Source organism: Sinocyclocheilus anshuiensis, unplaced genomic scaffold (assembly GCF_001515605.1).
Source record: "Sinocyclocheilus anshuiensis isolate Anshui unplaced genomic scaffold, SAMN03320099.WGS_v1.1 scaffold1495, whole genome shotgun sequence".
NCBI lineage: Eukaryota > Metazoa > Chordata > Actinopteri > Cypriniformes > Cyprinidae > Sinocyclocheilus > Sinocyclocheilus anshuiensis.
The window spans coordinates 329,155-344,813 of NW_015558671.1; the positions used below are offsets into that span (position 1 = coordinate 329,155).

General features: G+C 36.8%; 2 protein-coding genes across 3 annotated transcripts in view; one reads left to right on the forward strand and one right to left on the reverse strand.

Annotated features, from left to right (window-relative positions):
* The window catches only part of LOC107681214 (syntaxin-binding protein 1-like), a 14,564-nt gene extending 13,126 nt beyond the window's left edge, over nucleotides 1-1,438 (forward strand). Inside the window, exons 18-19 of the mRNA XM_016477428.1 lie at nucleotides 338-462; nucleotides 660-1,438. Of these exons, the coding sequence (XP_016332914.1) occupies nucleotides 338-447 (110 nt within the window). The 3' untranslated portion in view covers nucleotides 448-462; nucleotides 660-1,438. The remainder of the gene's footprint in view (nucleotides 1-337; nucleotides 463-659) is intronic.
* Nucleotides 1,439-3,404: 1,966 nt separating this feature from the next.
* The window catches only part of LOC107681240 (whirlin-like), a 56,014-nt gene continuing 43,759 nt past the window's right edge, over nucleotides 3,405-15,659 (reverse strand). The window contains exons 6-12 of one of the 2 annotated variants that reach the window (XM_016477474.1): nucleotides 11,995-12,198; nucleotides 11,618-11,827; nucleotides 10,580-10,648; nucleotides 8,542-9,142; nucleotides 7,194-7,375; nucleotides 6,851-6,967; nucleotides 3,405-4,070 (exon numbers count right to left, since the gene is read on the reverse strand). In XM_016477474.1, the coding sequence (XP_016332960.1) occupies nucleotides 3,888-4,070; nucleotides 6,851-6,967; nucleotides 7,194-7,375; nucleotides 8,542-9,142; nucleotides 10,580-10,648; nucleotides 11,618-11,827; nucleotides 11,995-12,198 (1,566 nt within the window). In that variant the 3' untranslated portion in view covers nucleotides 3,405-3,887. Of the gene's footprint in view, nucleotides 4,137-6,850; nucleotides 6,968-7,193; nucleotides 7,376-8,541; nucleotides 9,143-10,579; nucleotides 10,649-11,617; nucleotides 11,828-11,994; nucleotides 12,199-15,659 lie in introns of both variants that reach the window. The other variant, XM_016477473.1, reaches the window with a different exon arrangement.

Here is a 15,659-nt window from a genome sequence, read left to right on the forward strand (position 1 = left end):
TATATCATTGCTCTTTTGTTGATTTTGATTGCTTCCATTGTCCTCATTTGTAAGTCACTTTGGATAAAAGCGTCTGCTAAATGACTAAATGTAAATGCAAATATAAGCATTCTGCTGTGGGACACATGGGTTATGGTTATAAAAACATTGTCATTTGCCTTGACAATGAATATACACTGCAGTAAGTGACAGAAAAGATAAATGTTTACTGATCATTGTATATCTGTGGTTAGTGAACTGCATTCAACCACCCCCACAATGCAAGTTAATGGTTTTAAATTATTATTATTTTTGGTCCCAATAAAAGCCCTGATCATGTTTCTGACTTCCCTCACAGGCTCCACTCACACCATCACTCCTGTTAAGTACCTAAAGCATCTGCAGCACCAAGACTTCCTGGACCCCAACGCGGCCCCCGAGGACCAGCTTCCTGCAGAAGATAAGTGATGAAGACAAGAAAAAAAGGTCAGACCTTTATCATTTTAAATGGATTAAATTGGATTTATTTTAAAGGCATTTTTAATGACACTATTGCTTCAATATAAAAAAATCTGCTGACATTTTTATCATCACATTTAACACTTTTAATAAAGAGGCATTATGTAGATATCTTTTCATTTACTATAACATGAATCCAATTTGATTCTTTCTTTCCTTTTAGAATGTGGTGACGTCATTGCCCTGACTCACTATTCTGATGTCATCAGTGACATGTTCCTACTAAGACTGATTTTTTTCTTAACTTTCACTATATCAGGCAGTCTGCCACCCTTCAGCACTTCCCTTGTCATCAATAGGCTATAGTGAAGTATATTACATAAATAGCCTCTTACATGTATAATCACCTTAATATTAACCTCAGATTACATCAAAGATCATTATCAAATATAAGGAATTATTTAGTTGTCATCCTCCATTGTTGGTATTATGGGACCAGTCGACTTGAGAGTGTACTTCATAGGTAGATAAAATAATAAGAGAAGATTATTTGAACACAGCATAGCAAATTGAGTTTGAGATTCCAGTTTCCTCTTCTGTAAAGTTATTTTGAATTGAATCAGTAGTTTCACCTGCCATGCAGTGTCTGCCAAGCATGATGTGTGTCTGTTGCGTGATCAACTTAATACTGATGTGAATATCAACTGCTTCGTGTTATTTTAATATTGTGGTTTGGATGTAATAGTTACTAGTCCTGTATATAGTCCTGTTAATATAGTAAAACCTCCCTTGTTGGTATTCTATTTTTCTTTTACATCTCGACTGCTCCTTGTGTAGTAATGTAGAATGATTGCTTTTTATGTCAAAATCTTTTATTTACGCTAAGAATACACATTCAGGCTGTGTAATATATCATCTATATGCCATATTCAAATATATTTAACGTTTAACACATCAGAGGTTATGAAGTGCAAACTATTGTCTTGTGCATATAGTAAAATAAACTGGCTTCTGTTAAACATCTCCTGATTATGACATTTTTCATGCCATGCACATCACACATTAGGGTATTTCTCATAATATGATAGAAAATACACATTAGTTCAATTATAATATTATTCATTTGGTTTTGAGGCAGATGCATCTGAATGTGCATTTAATATATACAACACAGTTGGATATGTTGATATAAGAAATAGAAAAATGAAGAGCAACAAATCAGAAAGAAAATAACCCTCTACTGATTCAGACTCATTTTCTTTATAACAACCTATTTAAAGACATTCAAACTCTTCAAAAAGAATAATGTTCAAAATAAATATAAATCTGAAATGACCTACAAGACTTTGAATGGTGTCACATTACTGCAGAAAAGCCTAATTAATTGCAAAAAGTATATGGTATTATAGGGTGGAGGTATAATATATTTAATAGGTATAATATATTTAAATTTAGTACTGTCTTACAAGCATGGCTAACCTTTGAAATTAAAACCATGTGCTTCATTTGAACACATGAGGGCACCAAAACACAGCTTCATCAGAAAACAAAGCCAGATGAACACATTTTGAATGATAACAATATGATTTAACCAAGAAATAAAAATATCAATAAATTACAGACATTTAATTCAGTCTTTAAATATTTATTTTAGTCTCTTTTCCAGTTTGGCATAAATCATAAATATTTCAGGCATAATATTGATACCCTCAGTTTGTGCGCTGTCTTTATATGCTGTTGTTCTGTAATCAGCCTATGATAATTTAGTTCCTGTAAAGTTACAATATTATGTGTTTTTCACATTGCAAAGTACAACAAATGACAAGCAACGAATTAACAAAAAGCAGATCTTTATCAACTTAAAGACAGACTATCTGCATAATGGTATGTGGTATATGAATAAAATATCTGAAGGGAACAACATCCTTTGGGTTGAAAAACTAATATGCTTCTATGTTACTATTCTAAGTATTGATGTTTTGGTTTCATATTTAAGGGTTTTAATGTTTTTGATGCAGTCATTGAAAACATTATATCAACAGTATGTGCAAAAAATATATTACATAAAATATATACAGCTTTACATTATTTTACCTATGTACAATAACTCTCTCTGTATGTTGCATAATCAGGAGCCATGCATTTACATATAATTCAGACACTGAACATCTGATCTCTTCAAAAAATACTGCCATACATTTCTTCATTATTCCTCTCTATAACCACTCTTTGAAGTATGCACACTGACATAAGAGCTTTAAAAAAACAGCCTGATTTTGTGTGTCTGTGAGAGAGACAGAGAGGAAAAGAAAAGAAAAAACAGAATGAGAAAACAGTGAGATACTCTAGAATCCTCCTCCTCGCTCCGTCTGTCCAGGAATAACTCTGATCTCCATTCACATATTACAACAGTGTATTAATATCACTTCATTTCACTACTTCCACTGAATTCAGTTCCTTTCATCACAAAATATATTAAACACCTCTGGAATCAAGGAAGAGTAAAAAAACGCCTCCAAAACAATGACTATGCCATTTGATATTATGATTAAAATGATATGTGATTTTCTCTTAAGAACTGTAATAGCAAATCTGTATATTTATATATTTTTGTATAAATATATTTTTTTTCATATTTTATATATTTTATATAATAAATATGAATAGAAATGAAATTAATGATTTGATTATATATACACAACTCTAACAAGTTTGGGGTCAGTACGTTTTTTACTTAATACTTTTATTCAGCAAAGATTCATTAAAATCGATCAAAAGTGACAATACAGACTTGATCATTGTCATATTTAAAAAATCAAATAAATGCTGTTCTTTTGAACTTTTCATTTATCAAAGAATCCTGAAAAAAATTATCATGTATCAATGCATCACGATTTCCACAAAACAAATTTTAGCAGCACAGCTGTTTTCAACATTGATAATAAGAAATGTTTCTTGAGCACCAAATTAGCATATTAGAATGATTTCTGAAGAATCATGTAACAACAAAGACGAAAGTATGTGGCTGTATATGGAGTAAAATATATTAAAATATACACAGATAAGACAGCATAAGAGACTTCTTTCAAGAAATCATACAGACCCCAAACTTAAACGTAGTGTGTGTGTGTGTGTGTGTGTGTGTGTGTTTATGGCACAGATCTGACAGACTTGATATAACCCTGGTCTCGTCCTATCAAACATATCAGCAACAGTCTTGGCTCTGCAGATCATCCACTGGAACATACCAGGAACAGGTTCAGTGAAGGTGTGTGGCAGCTGCTCGTTGTTATAGCGAGAACACAGACGTAAGGTGGGCGTGTTGCAGCTTTTGAACTCTAAGCTAACTGTGACTCAGATATGACAAGCATGACTCATTCAGCCGCTCTGTGTGGACGTGACGTAAAGTCTTCACAGTGGCGTCTAGTAAAACTCTCAAGGGACAACTTCTACAGAGCAGAGTTGAACTCGGCGATCAAAAAGTCGACATAGTCTTTGTCTTTGGTCTTAAAGGCCTCGGCAATGACCCGAGTTGCGTCCCGGTGCTCCATGCCTTTAAGCGACACGCCGTTCACCTCCAGAATCACCTGACCCACCCGAAACTGTCCAGAGATATGCACACAGCCCCCCTTCTGAGAGACAGAAAGAAGAAGAGAGAAACAAGCAGCTGTCTCAAACTTTCCACAAAGAGAGATCATCTATCAAAAGTGTGAGAGAAAAGACAAGTGGGAAATGGGGGAGAAAATGACCGCTTGCTCTCTCAGATATGGCACTTCATATTGACGGGTCATTAGCTGACCTCTTGTCAAAGTATAAAGATAAAGCGCCTGAGGACAGGAAGAAAGAGATAACCAAGATGAGCATCTTCTGTTGAGCTGGAGGGAGGCCTGTCTAATAGTCCTGCTACAAACTCATGAGAATGGGTTACACCACTGTCTTATAATCCTGCTGGAGTCTGATCTAATTTGTCAACATTTATTACAGTTTAACTCTCTACATGACATCTGAGCTGTACGTGTCTCATAAAGACAGAATAGTGAATGCTCTCATAATGAACATTTGACTAAAACCAAAGTAGCTCTTAAGGAGTCTGGAAGTGCGGTAGTCATGGTTACACTTATGACATTGCCTCATTGTGCAGTGCGTTTTTCAGGTTGCATTCAATTCGTTACCATGTCAGACGTATACTGTATGATGCTTTAAAAAATACTGCTTTAATGAAGAGTCATTATGCCTGTTTTGGCTTTGAAATATGATCCACAGCACATTTTTCCAAGACGAGCAATTCACTCTCTGAATATGGCATTTTAATAAATGGAGAAATATTAGTATTATCTTGGTGTAGGGTATCAAGGACAATCAAGCACAAATCCATTTACTATTCATTAGCTTAAAGCTAGAAAATAAATCTCTATTTTTCTAATAATTTTTCCTTCCTGTGAAGGTCAGCATTTTCAGGACAATCAAATAAGCAGAGGAATAATCTGATGGTATCAAACAGCACTTTAAAAAGCTTTTCTTTTTCACAGTTGCTGTTTCAAATAGACCAGCCAACAAATTATGGTGTGTTCAGATCCTCCTGGGAAGTTCATTTTTTGGGGGTTTGAAAGTAACAATTACGGCTTCAGGTGCATTCGCATCTCGCAAGATAGTCATGTACCTTACCCAAAAATATTGCAGTAAATACAAGATGTGTTTTGTCTTTTAATTCATGAAGTTGCTGTAAACTGAATCGCTATATATATAGTATCATAACTGCACAATACAACTGTATTTTTTTTACATACAATTATTGTAAACAGTGTTGGGGGGTAACTAGTTACATGTAACGGAATTATGTAATTTATTTTAAGGTGTCCTTGTTACACATGTTACATGCACTTACTAATATCTAACAATTAATTATGCATAATTACATGCAAGTAACCCTAAGCTAAACCCTAATCCTAACCATATAGTAAGTACATGTAGTTAATTAATACTACTCAGTACTTAAATGTATAATTACACTGTAACAAGGACACCTTAAAATAAAGTGTAACCTAATTTAGTTACAAAATAAATGTAACTGTAATCTGTTCCAAACTTGAGTGTTTCTGTTTGGCTAAATAGTGGGCTGCGTCCCAAACTCTTTTTTTTAAGAGCCCAGGGCTGTCAAAGAGACAGGTGTGATGTCTCAGGACATAAAAAGCTGCGCCTTTAATTATGAAACATGTCCAGATGGGTCTGTGACAGGCTTTGTTCTCCTGTGACCCTATCAATGGTGAAATTTACAAATGCTGATTGTGTAAATTGACAGTCTATGCAAATTTCAAGGATACTCTACCAATCAACAAAGAATACAAATACAGCAACACCGCTACAGCACTTTGTGTTTGGTCAGCGGTATCAGACATCTCTATAAGCGCTATTAGATACAAGTTATCTTACTTTTTCATCCCATAAAGCTATAGTCATATCACTAGCTGCTTGATCCCAATCTGCTTTAAATATGCAAGCAAACATATTTCCGTGCAAAGACACTTTGCGCTAAAGGGGAAATCTCTCACCTTCATGTTGAGTGAACACAACACTGAGAGAAGCGAGCATACGGACACATGTACATAAACGGGTCCTGAATATGCTAATGCGCTCCATTAGCTAACAGATGCTGGGCTAAAGGTCATAAAAGAAATGAGAGGAATACAAACTGGCTCCTTTATATTTAAAACTTCCTGTAAAGTTATGACTAAAGATTAAACTACCATCTTAATACTGCTTGATGCACAGACAGGGGGTCTATCTAATGGCAAAAGTATTAACCGTGTCATGACTCATTTTTAATAAGAAAACTGAAATTGTTTCATGCAGAGTTGTAATTTTAGTCATATAATGGAGAAGCAGGTTTTACTGACCTAGGCATTTATGTGACTATGAGGCAACAGCTTTTAAAAGCTTTTTTAAAACCACATTATATAAGTTACAACTGTATCTTGCACTTCAATGGGTGTAATATCAGACCTTCACAGTACATTAGCTACCCTTTCCATCAGAAGAACAAAAGATACTTTGTGGGAATAGTAATTAAAAAAAAACAAAAGACTTTGTGTTACTTTTATGCTAGCATTTCACATTTATTACAGAAAAAAAATATGTGAACACTACAGAATGCCAATCAATTCATTCTTTAATGAATAGGAAGTTTAAAAGGGATCTTTTGTAACAATCCATTTCTTTACTCTCTCTTTTGATCAAAATAATACATCCTTGCTGAATAAGATTATTAATTAAAAAATCTTACTGACTCTAATGGTAGTGTAATGTATTTATACAAGATTTTTAATAACCTTGGTGTTGTGCATTCTGGGATTGCTTTTATAAAAAGCTAATCTTTCTTAGCCGTGGCTTTGAACTGTGACCCACTCTGACCCACCTGTATGGTCGCGATGCGCGGCAGAGGCTGTCTGGTGTTGGCACCCCCTTCAACAGCAATCCCCAGTGTACTGGCACACTTGGGCACCCGTACAAGTGTAGGCTCCATTACTCTCATCTAAAACAATGACAAACAGGGAAGCTACTTTAGACGTCACACTCGAGAAGAAAGAAGAAGGCTGAAAGGTGGAAGACACGAATGAAGAGTTTAACATGAAATGTAGAGCTAAACCAAAACCTCCTTTTAACAGCAGCAGGGCAAACAAGACTAAAAAAAGACTTCTGTATAATGGTTATTTATATGATGAAATGATTATAACTCATTTAAACAACAGAACTCTCACCTGTTTTACGGAGGCCTGTGCGAGTCCTTCCGCTCTGCGTGTGTCACCTGTGACCTGGAGGAACGGAGGTTTACCTGGTCGCGGGCTGCTGTCCTTACTCAGCCCCCCAGCCTCTGCGATATCCACTCCACTGTCCTCGCTCAGAGTCTGTCCGCTGTCTGACAGCTGGGACAGCGTGGCTCCTGGGAATACAGACAAATGAGCACAAAGCCATAAATAACCCCACAATTTAGCTTTCACAGATTAGAGATCTGCATTCAGAGTTTATGTGGACCTCACACATTATTTGGATCGGAAATGAGTTATAGAAGCTGGATGAATTCCCTAAGTGCTGAAGTTTTGATGGACCTACTAGGGCTGTGTTAAATGAATGTAATTAATTATTTTAGATGAATGAGATGCCCTATGACCATATGTACAATTTGTAATAAGGTATCCTGCCATCTGAGAAATTAAAGCCTCTAAAGAGAAATATTAGTACCACCTTTATCTTTAGCCAATTTTCAATAGGGCTGTTATCAATAGATTCCCGATTCAATTGAGATACGTGCCGTTATATTTCCATTTTGCTTGTGTATTTTCCATTTTCTCCCACAACAAATGCTGTAAATAATACAGAAAACTTAATATATTTCAGAAATATACATTCTGAAACTTACAAAACTATTTGCTATTTATTATATACAGTATAATCATCAACACAACATCAAAAATGTTTTGTGAATACCAACTTAAGTAAACTTTAACACTTATTGTCACAAACTAACAGCTGAAAGTTCATGCCTTTTTGAATAATTCAGTCATTTGTCCATGGATCAAATTACACTGGTTGCTCTTCATGTGTTTGATTCACTAAAAAGATTTGTTTTAAAAGATTAATTTGTTTGTGAATAAAACTACACTGGTTGTGTTTCTACTTCTAATTTGAGAGCATTCAGATCAAGATCTAAGATCGTTACCCAGTCTTTAAATCATCTTCAATTAGAGGTTTTTCTCAGAAAATACTGATATATGGAATTTAATCTGATTAATCAATACACCACATAATTATTTCAATTTCAGTGCTAACTCCAAAATGTATCCAAAAATAAAAAATCCTATCAACATTTACTTACCCTCATGTTGCTCCAAACTTCTGTTACTTTTTTTCTTTTGTTGAACATGATATATATAAAGAATATTGAAAAACAAAATGTCTCCGTGTTTTTGTTTATACAGTGGAAGTCAACGGTAACCGAAATGGTTCATTCTTCAAAATATCTTCTTTTGTGTTCCACAGAAGAAAGTCATACAGGTTTGGAAGGACATGAGGGTGAGTAAATTATGACAATCTTAAGAGTGTCTTCACCTCGTAGTTGGGGCTGAGGCCTTTCCTCTGTCGTCTCCGGCTCGGGGTGTAGCGGGCTGGTCTGGGCGGCACCGCAGCTGTGTGTAGAGGGGGAGCCCTCGAGCTTCTCAGGGCTACAGGGGGGCGGCGCAGGCATTAGCAGTGAAGGCGAAATCGATGGAGAGGAGCGTGGAGAGATCATGGGGGTTCCCTCTCTAGAACGATTTGGAGACTCTAGGTGTGGGGAGAGCACCGCCGCCTGCCTGCTCATCAGAAACTGAACCAAATCTTTACATGGGGGTCCAGAAGAAGGGCTAGCGTGGTAGGATAATGATCGTGGAGAGCTGTGATGGTGAGAGCAGGGTGGAGGAGTGTGACGGACAGAGCAGGTGGAGGCGGTGTGGTGGATGGTACATGGGGAGGTGTGAGCAGAGCAGGGCGAGTGTGAGTGATTGTGGGTGTGGTTTTCCTGATGCCGCCTACAGGGGGCAGTAAAGAGCAGATTGGTCTGGGACAGCTTGGACGAAGGTTGTTTGGTCTGATTTTTAGGGCTGGCGTGTCGAACAGGTGGAGGGGGAGGCTTGAACGAGGGGGGTGACTCGGATGACGGCTGCACCTTGTCCTGAAATAAAACATAAACGTACTGTCGATATTTATCTCCTCACTGTTGCCTTCAACTACTAAGACAGGCAATTAAAGGATGCATTATCATTGAGGGAGGTTATGATAACACAGAGAAAAAAAAACACTTTCTGACATTTAAAAGCTTTTAAAAGGTGACATTTCCTTCTAAAATGTCAGCACATTATGAAATTAACAGATGATAGAGTTGTCTTTATGTACAACAATTTAGCATAAGCACACGTTTATGACAAGACGGTCAATTATGGATTCATCCAAGATAATCGTTTATGATTACAAGAGTTAATGTTGGGCTACTGATGCTTAATTAAATGAGAGCAAGAAATGGTAGGATAAAAATCTATTGAACTCAACTCAATCTTCAGCAAATTGACTAGATAAAATAATACGAATAATATAAAATACCACATTTTGCTATAAGTTTGATTGCATCATATAATAATTGCTGTTAATAGTGTTCATCGTCTGTTTGATTACGTCTTTAATTGATTTTTCCGTACATTTCTGCCATATGTACATTAACTGACAGTCACCACTGATAAGCTAAATATTGTAGAAACTTAATTTGCTGTAAAGTTGCTTTGCAACGATTTGTATCATGAAAAGCGCTATACAAATAAACTTGAATTGAATTGAACTGAATAAAAGGGAAATCTGTCAGATGGCTGTATTCTGATTTAGAATCTAACAGCATATATTTAATGTTATGAATATTTTATGATGTCATCATGCAATTTCGGCAAAATCAAAATAACATCAGAAGTGTAACAAGCTCTTTTGACTGATATATGCTAGCTAATCCATGTTTATGGGCAGTGTACAGTAAAATTACATTTGATACAATGTGAAGATTTGCAATGTTGGGTATATATATTTTCTTTTTTATTATATAGTAAATTAATTGCACCACCATTCAGAAGTTTGGGGTCAGTAAGATTTAAAAAAAATTAATACTTTAAACTTGACTTCTTCAAAAATATTAAAAAATCTTACCAAATCCAAACGTTTGAACAGTAGTGTAAATTATGATTTTAGTGCACTTTAATCTTAGTCTTTAGTCTTCAATACACACTCATACTGTAGTAGAGGCATACTGTACATATACACTGCCTCTACTAAATTTCAAACTATGAGACTGATCTATTGATCTTTGAGATTTCAAAAAATACAAGTGTATGAGTATCCATCCAAAAACAAAATAAATCTCCTGCAATTTCCTTGTGACAGTCTTTGTATTTCAGGGATAAATATTTTGTTTTCCTCATCCTAAATCATGTGCCTTTCTTTTCTTGTTACATTCAAATGTTAAAATACAAAAGCCATTTTAACGTTGGCTGCTTTTTCTCCATAAAATGTTTTTTTTTTAATCCAGTCTAACAGCATGCAGACACACTGCAAAAAAATGTAAACAACTCACCAGAGAAACATCAGGAAGAGAATCAAGACTCTCAAGTGGCATCAAACTCCCATCCAACCTGCACTCATTCTATAAAGACAAAGCAAAAAAAAAACAATCACTGAAATGACTCAAGTGTACACAGCAACAATCACTCCAGAACAAAATACAATCAAAAAGATGTTCGAGAAACCCTTGCTCCACTTGAGATGCAGCTCTTTTTTTCATCAGTTCAGCTCAATTATGGCTTGTGTGGGTGAGATTTAACAATAGTGTTTGGAATCAAATCATACTAATACCAAGACATATCAGATCAGACCAATCAATGCAGGCACAGTAGAAGCCAGTCTGAATAAAGTTACAAATAAAGATCTCTCTCCATCCTAATAGGTATTATGAGGATAGAACATTGAAAGCTATGAACGAATAAATGAATGAATGAATTAATTTATATATAACTAAAGTTTGTAAGTTGGATGCGTAAACTACTTTTCAAACATTTGGGGTCAAAAGTTTTAAAGAAATTAATAGTTCTGTAAATAGTTTCAATAAATGCTATTCTTTTGAACTTTTTATTAAAGAATCCTTTTCCTGAATCCTTTTGTAAACATTGGTTTTAGTGTTATTTCCTTCTATCGTTTTTCTTTTTTGAGTCTTTATCTTTTTTGAGTTTTGCGTCTTTTTCAGTTTGATTTTATAAATAAATATGTATATATGCATATAAATATGTAACTATACTTTTTATACATCAGACCTGGATAGGTCAGTTGGATATGTTTTTAAGAAATTTAAAGAAATTAGTAATTGAAAAAACAAAATGCTGTTCTTTTGAATTTTCTATTCCACAAAGAATCCTGAAAGAACATTATTGTAATAATATTTCACAATATTACTGTTTTGTTCAGCAAAATAAAATATTCAAAAGCAAATACTTTTGTACTTTTATATAAGTACTTATAATATTAGCAGAGTAATATTTAAACAGGGCATCTGTCCACCAGTGTATACTAATATTCACAGCACTGCATTACGCCAATTGATGCGCGCACATCCACGTGCCTTGTTGTAGCCGGGGACTGCAGTGGTCAGCTGGCAGGCAGCAGGAATGTGGCCCTCTGAATGGGTGACGCAGATAGAGTCAGGGTGCAGGAGGCCCGGGCCTCTGTGCCGAGCTCTCCACGCTTCCATCTCGCGATGTAACACCTGCTTGTCGAATCGCTCCAGATCCTGCGGGGCGATCAGAGTCCGCACCTCAGCCAGCAAGGACAGCTGGGGAGCAGGAATAGCCAAGAAATCATTAAAAGAAACACCTGAAATCATACAAAATATGATACATTTTCATTTGAATAGAATGCTGACCATCAAATAAAGATTTTTCAGTGACATTTTGCATTACATTACAAACATGTATTATGGGTTGTTATCAATCATTTCACCTTGGCATGTGTGTTGAAGAGTTCAAACAGGGCCATGGCCAGAGGCTCTACACCGATGTGTGCGCGCAGGTACTCTTGAATGTAATAGCTCATGGTCTGTCTCTCTGTCTCTGTCAGAAGCATGTACGCCTGCTCCTCCAGTGAGCTCCAGGCTCCTGCGCGTACCGCTCCGACCGCTGGCACAACACCTTTACAACAGATTGACTGCAAAAGAGAGAAAATAAAACAAAAGTGGGTGTGTCTACATGGCGTGTAAAATCTGTTTGCATCATAGATGGCTTCATTTGTTTGACTTGTAATCATATCCTTTCATATGTATCCTTCACTCCATCTCAAAACAACACACAAATTCAGAGTTTTGTTACTAAATGAATCAGTTTTTTTAATGAATAACTAATTAATTCATAATGAGGCATGTTTATTTAGTATCATTGAGATTATAGTTTTTATAATGAATTAATAGCTTTTATTTTTATATTTTGCACTTTCATTTTAAGTTTAGTTAAAATTGAAATATGTTTTAGGGTTTTTTTGGTTTGGTTTTAGTTTTAGTTAAAGGGGTCATATGATGCTTTTTTAAAGATCATTATTTTGTGTATTTGGTGTAACAGAATATGTTCACATGCTTTAATGTTCAAAAAAACATTATTTTTCAAATACTGTACATTATTGTAGGTCCTCTATGCCCCGCCTCTCTCAAACGCTTCGTTTTCTACAAAGTCCCTCCTTCCGACAAGCGCAGTCTGCTCTGATTGGCCAGCTGACCCAGTGCATTGTGATTGGCCGAACACCGCAAGCACTCGTCGGAAATGAATCGCATCATATGACCCCTTTAACTAAAATAACCCTGTTTTGAAAAAATTGTTTTAATAAATGATTTAATGACTCATTAAGATACAGACTTGCCACCACGGACTGGTGGTTTTAGTTTCATACATGTATTCTTTTATAACAATTCATATCTCAATATTCAATATTTTATTTAAAAAACAAATATTTTTTTATATTTTGAATTCATTTTCCTTTTAATTTTAGTTCAAGTTTTAGTAATTTTGTTGTGTGTGTTTGTCACTTTTATTGCTTTTTGTCAAAATTTTATTAAAAAAACAGTTATTTTAGTTGTTTTAATGTTTTGAATTAGTTTTCCTTTTTAATTTTAATTTTAATTAAAGTTTTAGTAATTTTGTTGTGTGTGTCATTTTTATTGGTTATTGTTTTTTTAAGTCTATATAGTTTTCACTCATTTTTATTCTGAGATTAGTTATTTTGGTATTAGTAAGTTACTAAATAAAAATAATAAATGCTGCTTTACATTTCTAGCTGAATTTAATACAATTTCAAGTAACACTTTTTTGGGATTTTAGTTTTAGTTAACTATAATTACCCTGAAACAGTGTCATAGTCTTAATTATGCAATTGCAATTTTTGACTTCTACTCACAAATTAGCATATTAGTCCCTAAATGTTTGCTTGTTAAGCTCACATGATTTTTTTAGATAATTTTGAATGATGTTATGGTGTCTTGGAAGCCTGTCTGAAACCCTTAGGAGATAGTTCGTTTTAAAACGCTACCTTTGAAGTCTGGGAAAGCAGCTAGCTTCAGTTTCGGATACAGCCAATGTTACTCATTTATTTTTATAAATTAAAATAAGCAAATAGTGGCATGTAGTGCTATAGTGGTATAAAATAGTTGTGCAATCATTAGTCACACCATGTAGTTGATATGAACTGATGTAATGTGCATGTTCAGGTCACTGTGTGGGCAGCAGGCACTCTGGGAAAGAGAGAATAGCAGCTGCAGGACTGCATCGCTGAGACCTCACCAGCCAGCCATGTCTAATATGAAATGCTACATACCCTAGGGTAACAAACTCTCACTCTCTCACTCTCTCTCCCTCTCTCTCTCTCTCTCTCTCTCTCTCTCATTCAGCTAGTCGTGCACCTTCTCTTTGAAAACATGCCCTTTCTCTGCTTACTACTTTTAGACATTCTCCTTAATCAAACCTACATCACAATAACTCCAATCTCTGTCAACAAGCTTCCTCTCTCTCTCCTCTTCCTGCCTCTATCCAATTCGCTCCACATCTCCCAGTGCTGCTATTGCTATAAAAAACAACAAACTCTGAAACACCATGCATTTATATCTATGCCCCCCGGTGTCTAGCTGGTGACTTACTGAGAGAAATAAAATCATCAAGTAAGAAACATTTTTAAAGACATTCGGAACACAACCCTTCAAAAGTTCAGCATGAGAGAAAATAGGGACGGATCCACAGAGCAGTGGGTTGTAACCTTAAAATGGGTCTGATATGGTCTCAGACAACAGCACAAAAACAATACTAAATGCATCTAATTATATAATCACACATAGTTATCAACTTCTAAAAGGGAGGTGAAAATGCTTCACATATCTTGCTGCTGACATTAATGGTTGTGCATCCAATCTAACCTTGACCCAGACTACATCAAATACAGCTTCATTTGCAAAGGAGGATGAATATGGTTGTGTTCACCACAATTTATTTTGTGCAGTGAACTACTGGCTCCAGGGAACCATCGTAACTCGTAAAACTATGATAATTAAATCATTTTGAAAACATTTTGAAACCAAACACTCAAACAATTAAAAATGTAAAAAGTGGTTCCCCTTCGGGAACTCGAGCTGCGTCAGAAAACGCTAGGGGAACGCCTTCAGCGATACCAAGCTCTGAATCATATGTGTAATCAGTCAAATCGATGGGCGAGACGTCAGAGGCGGGTGACGTCATGACCAGGAAGCTTTAAAAGCACGTGAGGTGCAGCCGGCACTAGCTTTCTGTCATTCAGCAAAGCTCTCTGTGTGTGTCGGTCACGATCTATGTTCTGTGAGTCTTATTTATTGTTGTCTGTCCAAAAAAGTTGCACAAGCATTCAAAGTATAAGCTCCAGCAGAAAAAAGATGTCTAAACTAAAGACAAAAAAGGGCGAAAGCAGATCGCGTTACAGACTGTGTGTTCCTCCCTGCCCACGCTACATCACGAGCGGGGATACACACAGTTTGTGCGTGGTCTGCTTGGGAGCGGAGCACGCGGCGTCGGCTCTCGAGAGGGCCGACTGTCCGCATTGTGAGCAGTTGCCACTGCGTTTGCTTCGCTCCCGGAAGGCTCTCTTTGAGGAGGGAGCCTTCACCAGCGTTCCTCACGGTGCTGGCCCCGCTTCCGCCGAGGCTTTTAGAATTGAGGAGAACCGCTGATTTAGCTCTCCACGCCACCAAGGAGACCGCCCATGCTATTGGGCGGTCCATGGCAGCTCTGGTGGCAGCGGAGAGGCATTTATGGTTGACCCCGTCCGATATGAAAGAGAAGCACAGGGTCTGCCTTATGGATGCCCCACTTGCGCCTTCTGGTCTGTTCGGCGACGCCGTCGATTTTGTCGTCGACAGATACCAGGAGGCTCGTAAACAGGTGGCGGCATTCCAGCGGTTTCTCCCTCGCCGTTCTATAGCTCTGGGGGCTGCTGGGCGGAAGCAGCCCCAGCTGGGTACCAGCTCCTCATATAGGGAGGTCCAAAAACAGAGCGTTGCCTCTCGCGCTCCCCCGCAGCGGGACCGAGGACGGCGGCGCTCTAAGTCGGGGGCTTCTAAGGCGAGGCCCGATCTGAGGGTCGTGCTTCAGTCGAGGAAGCCC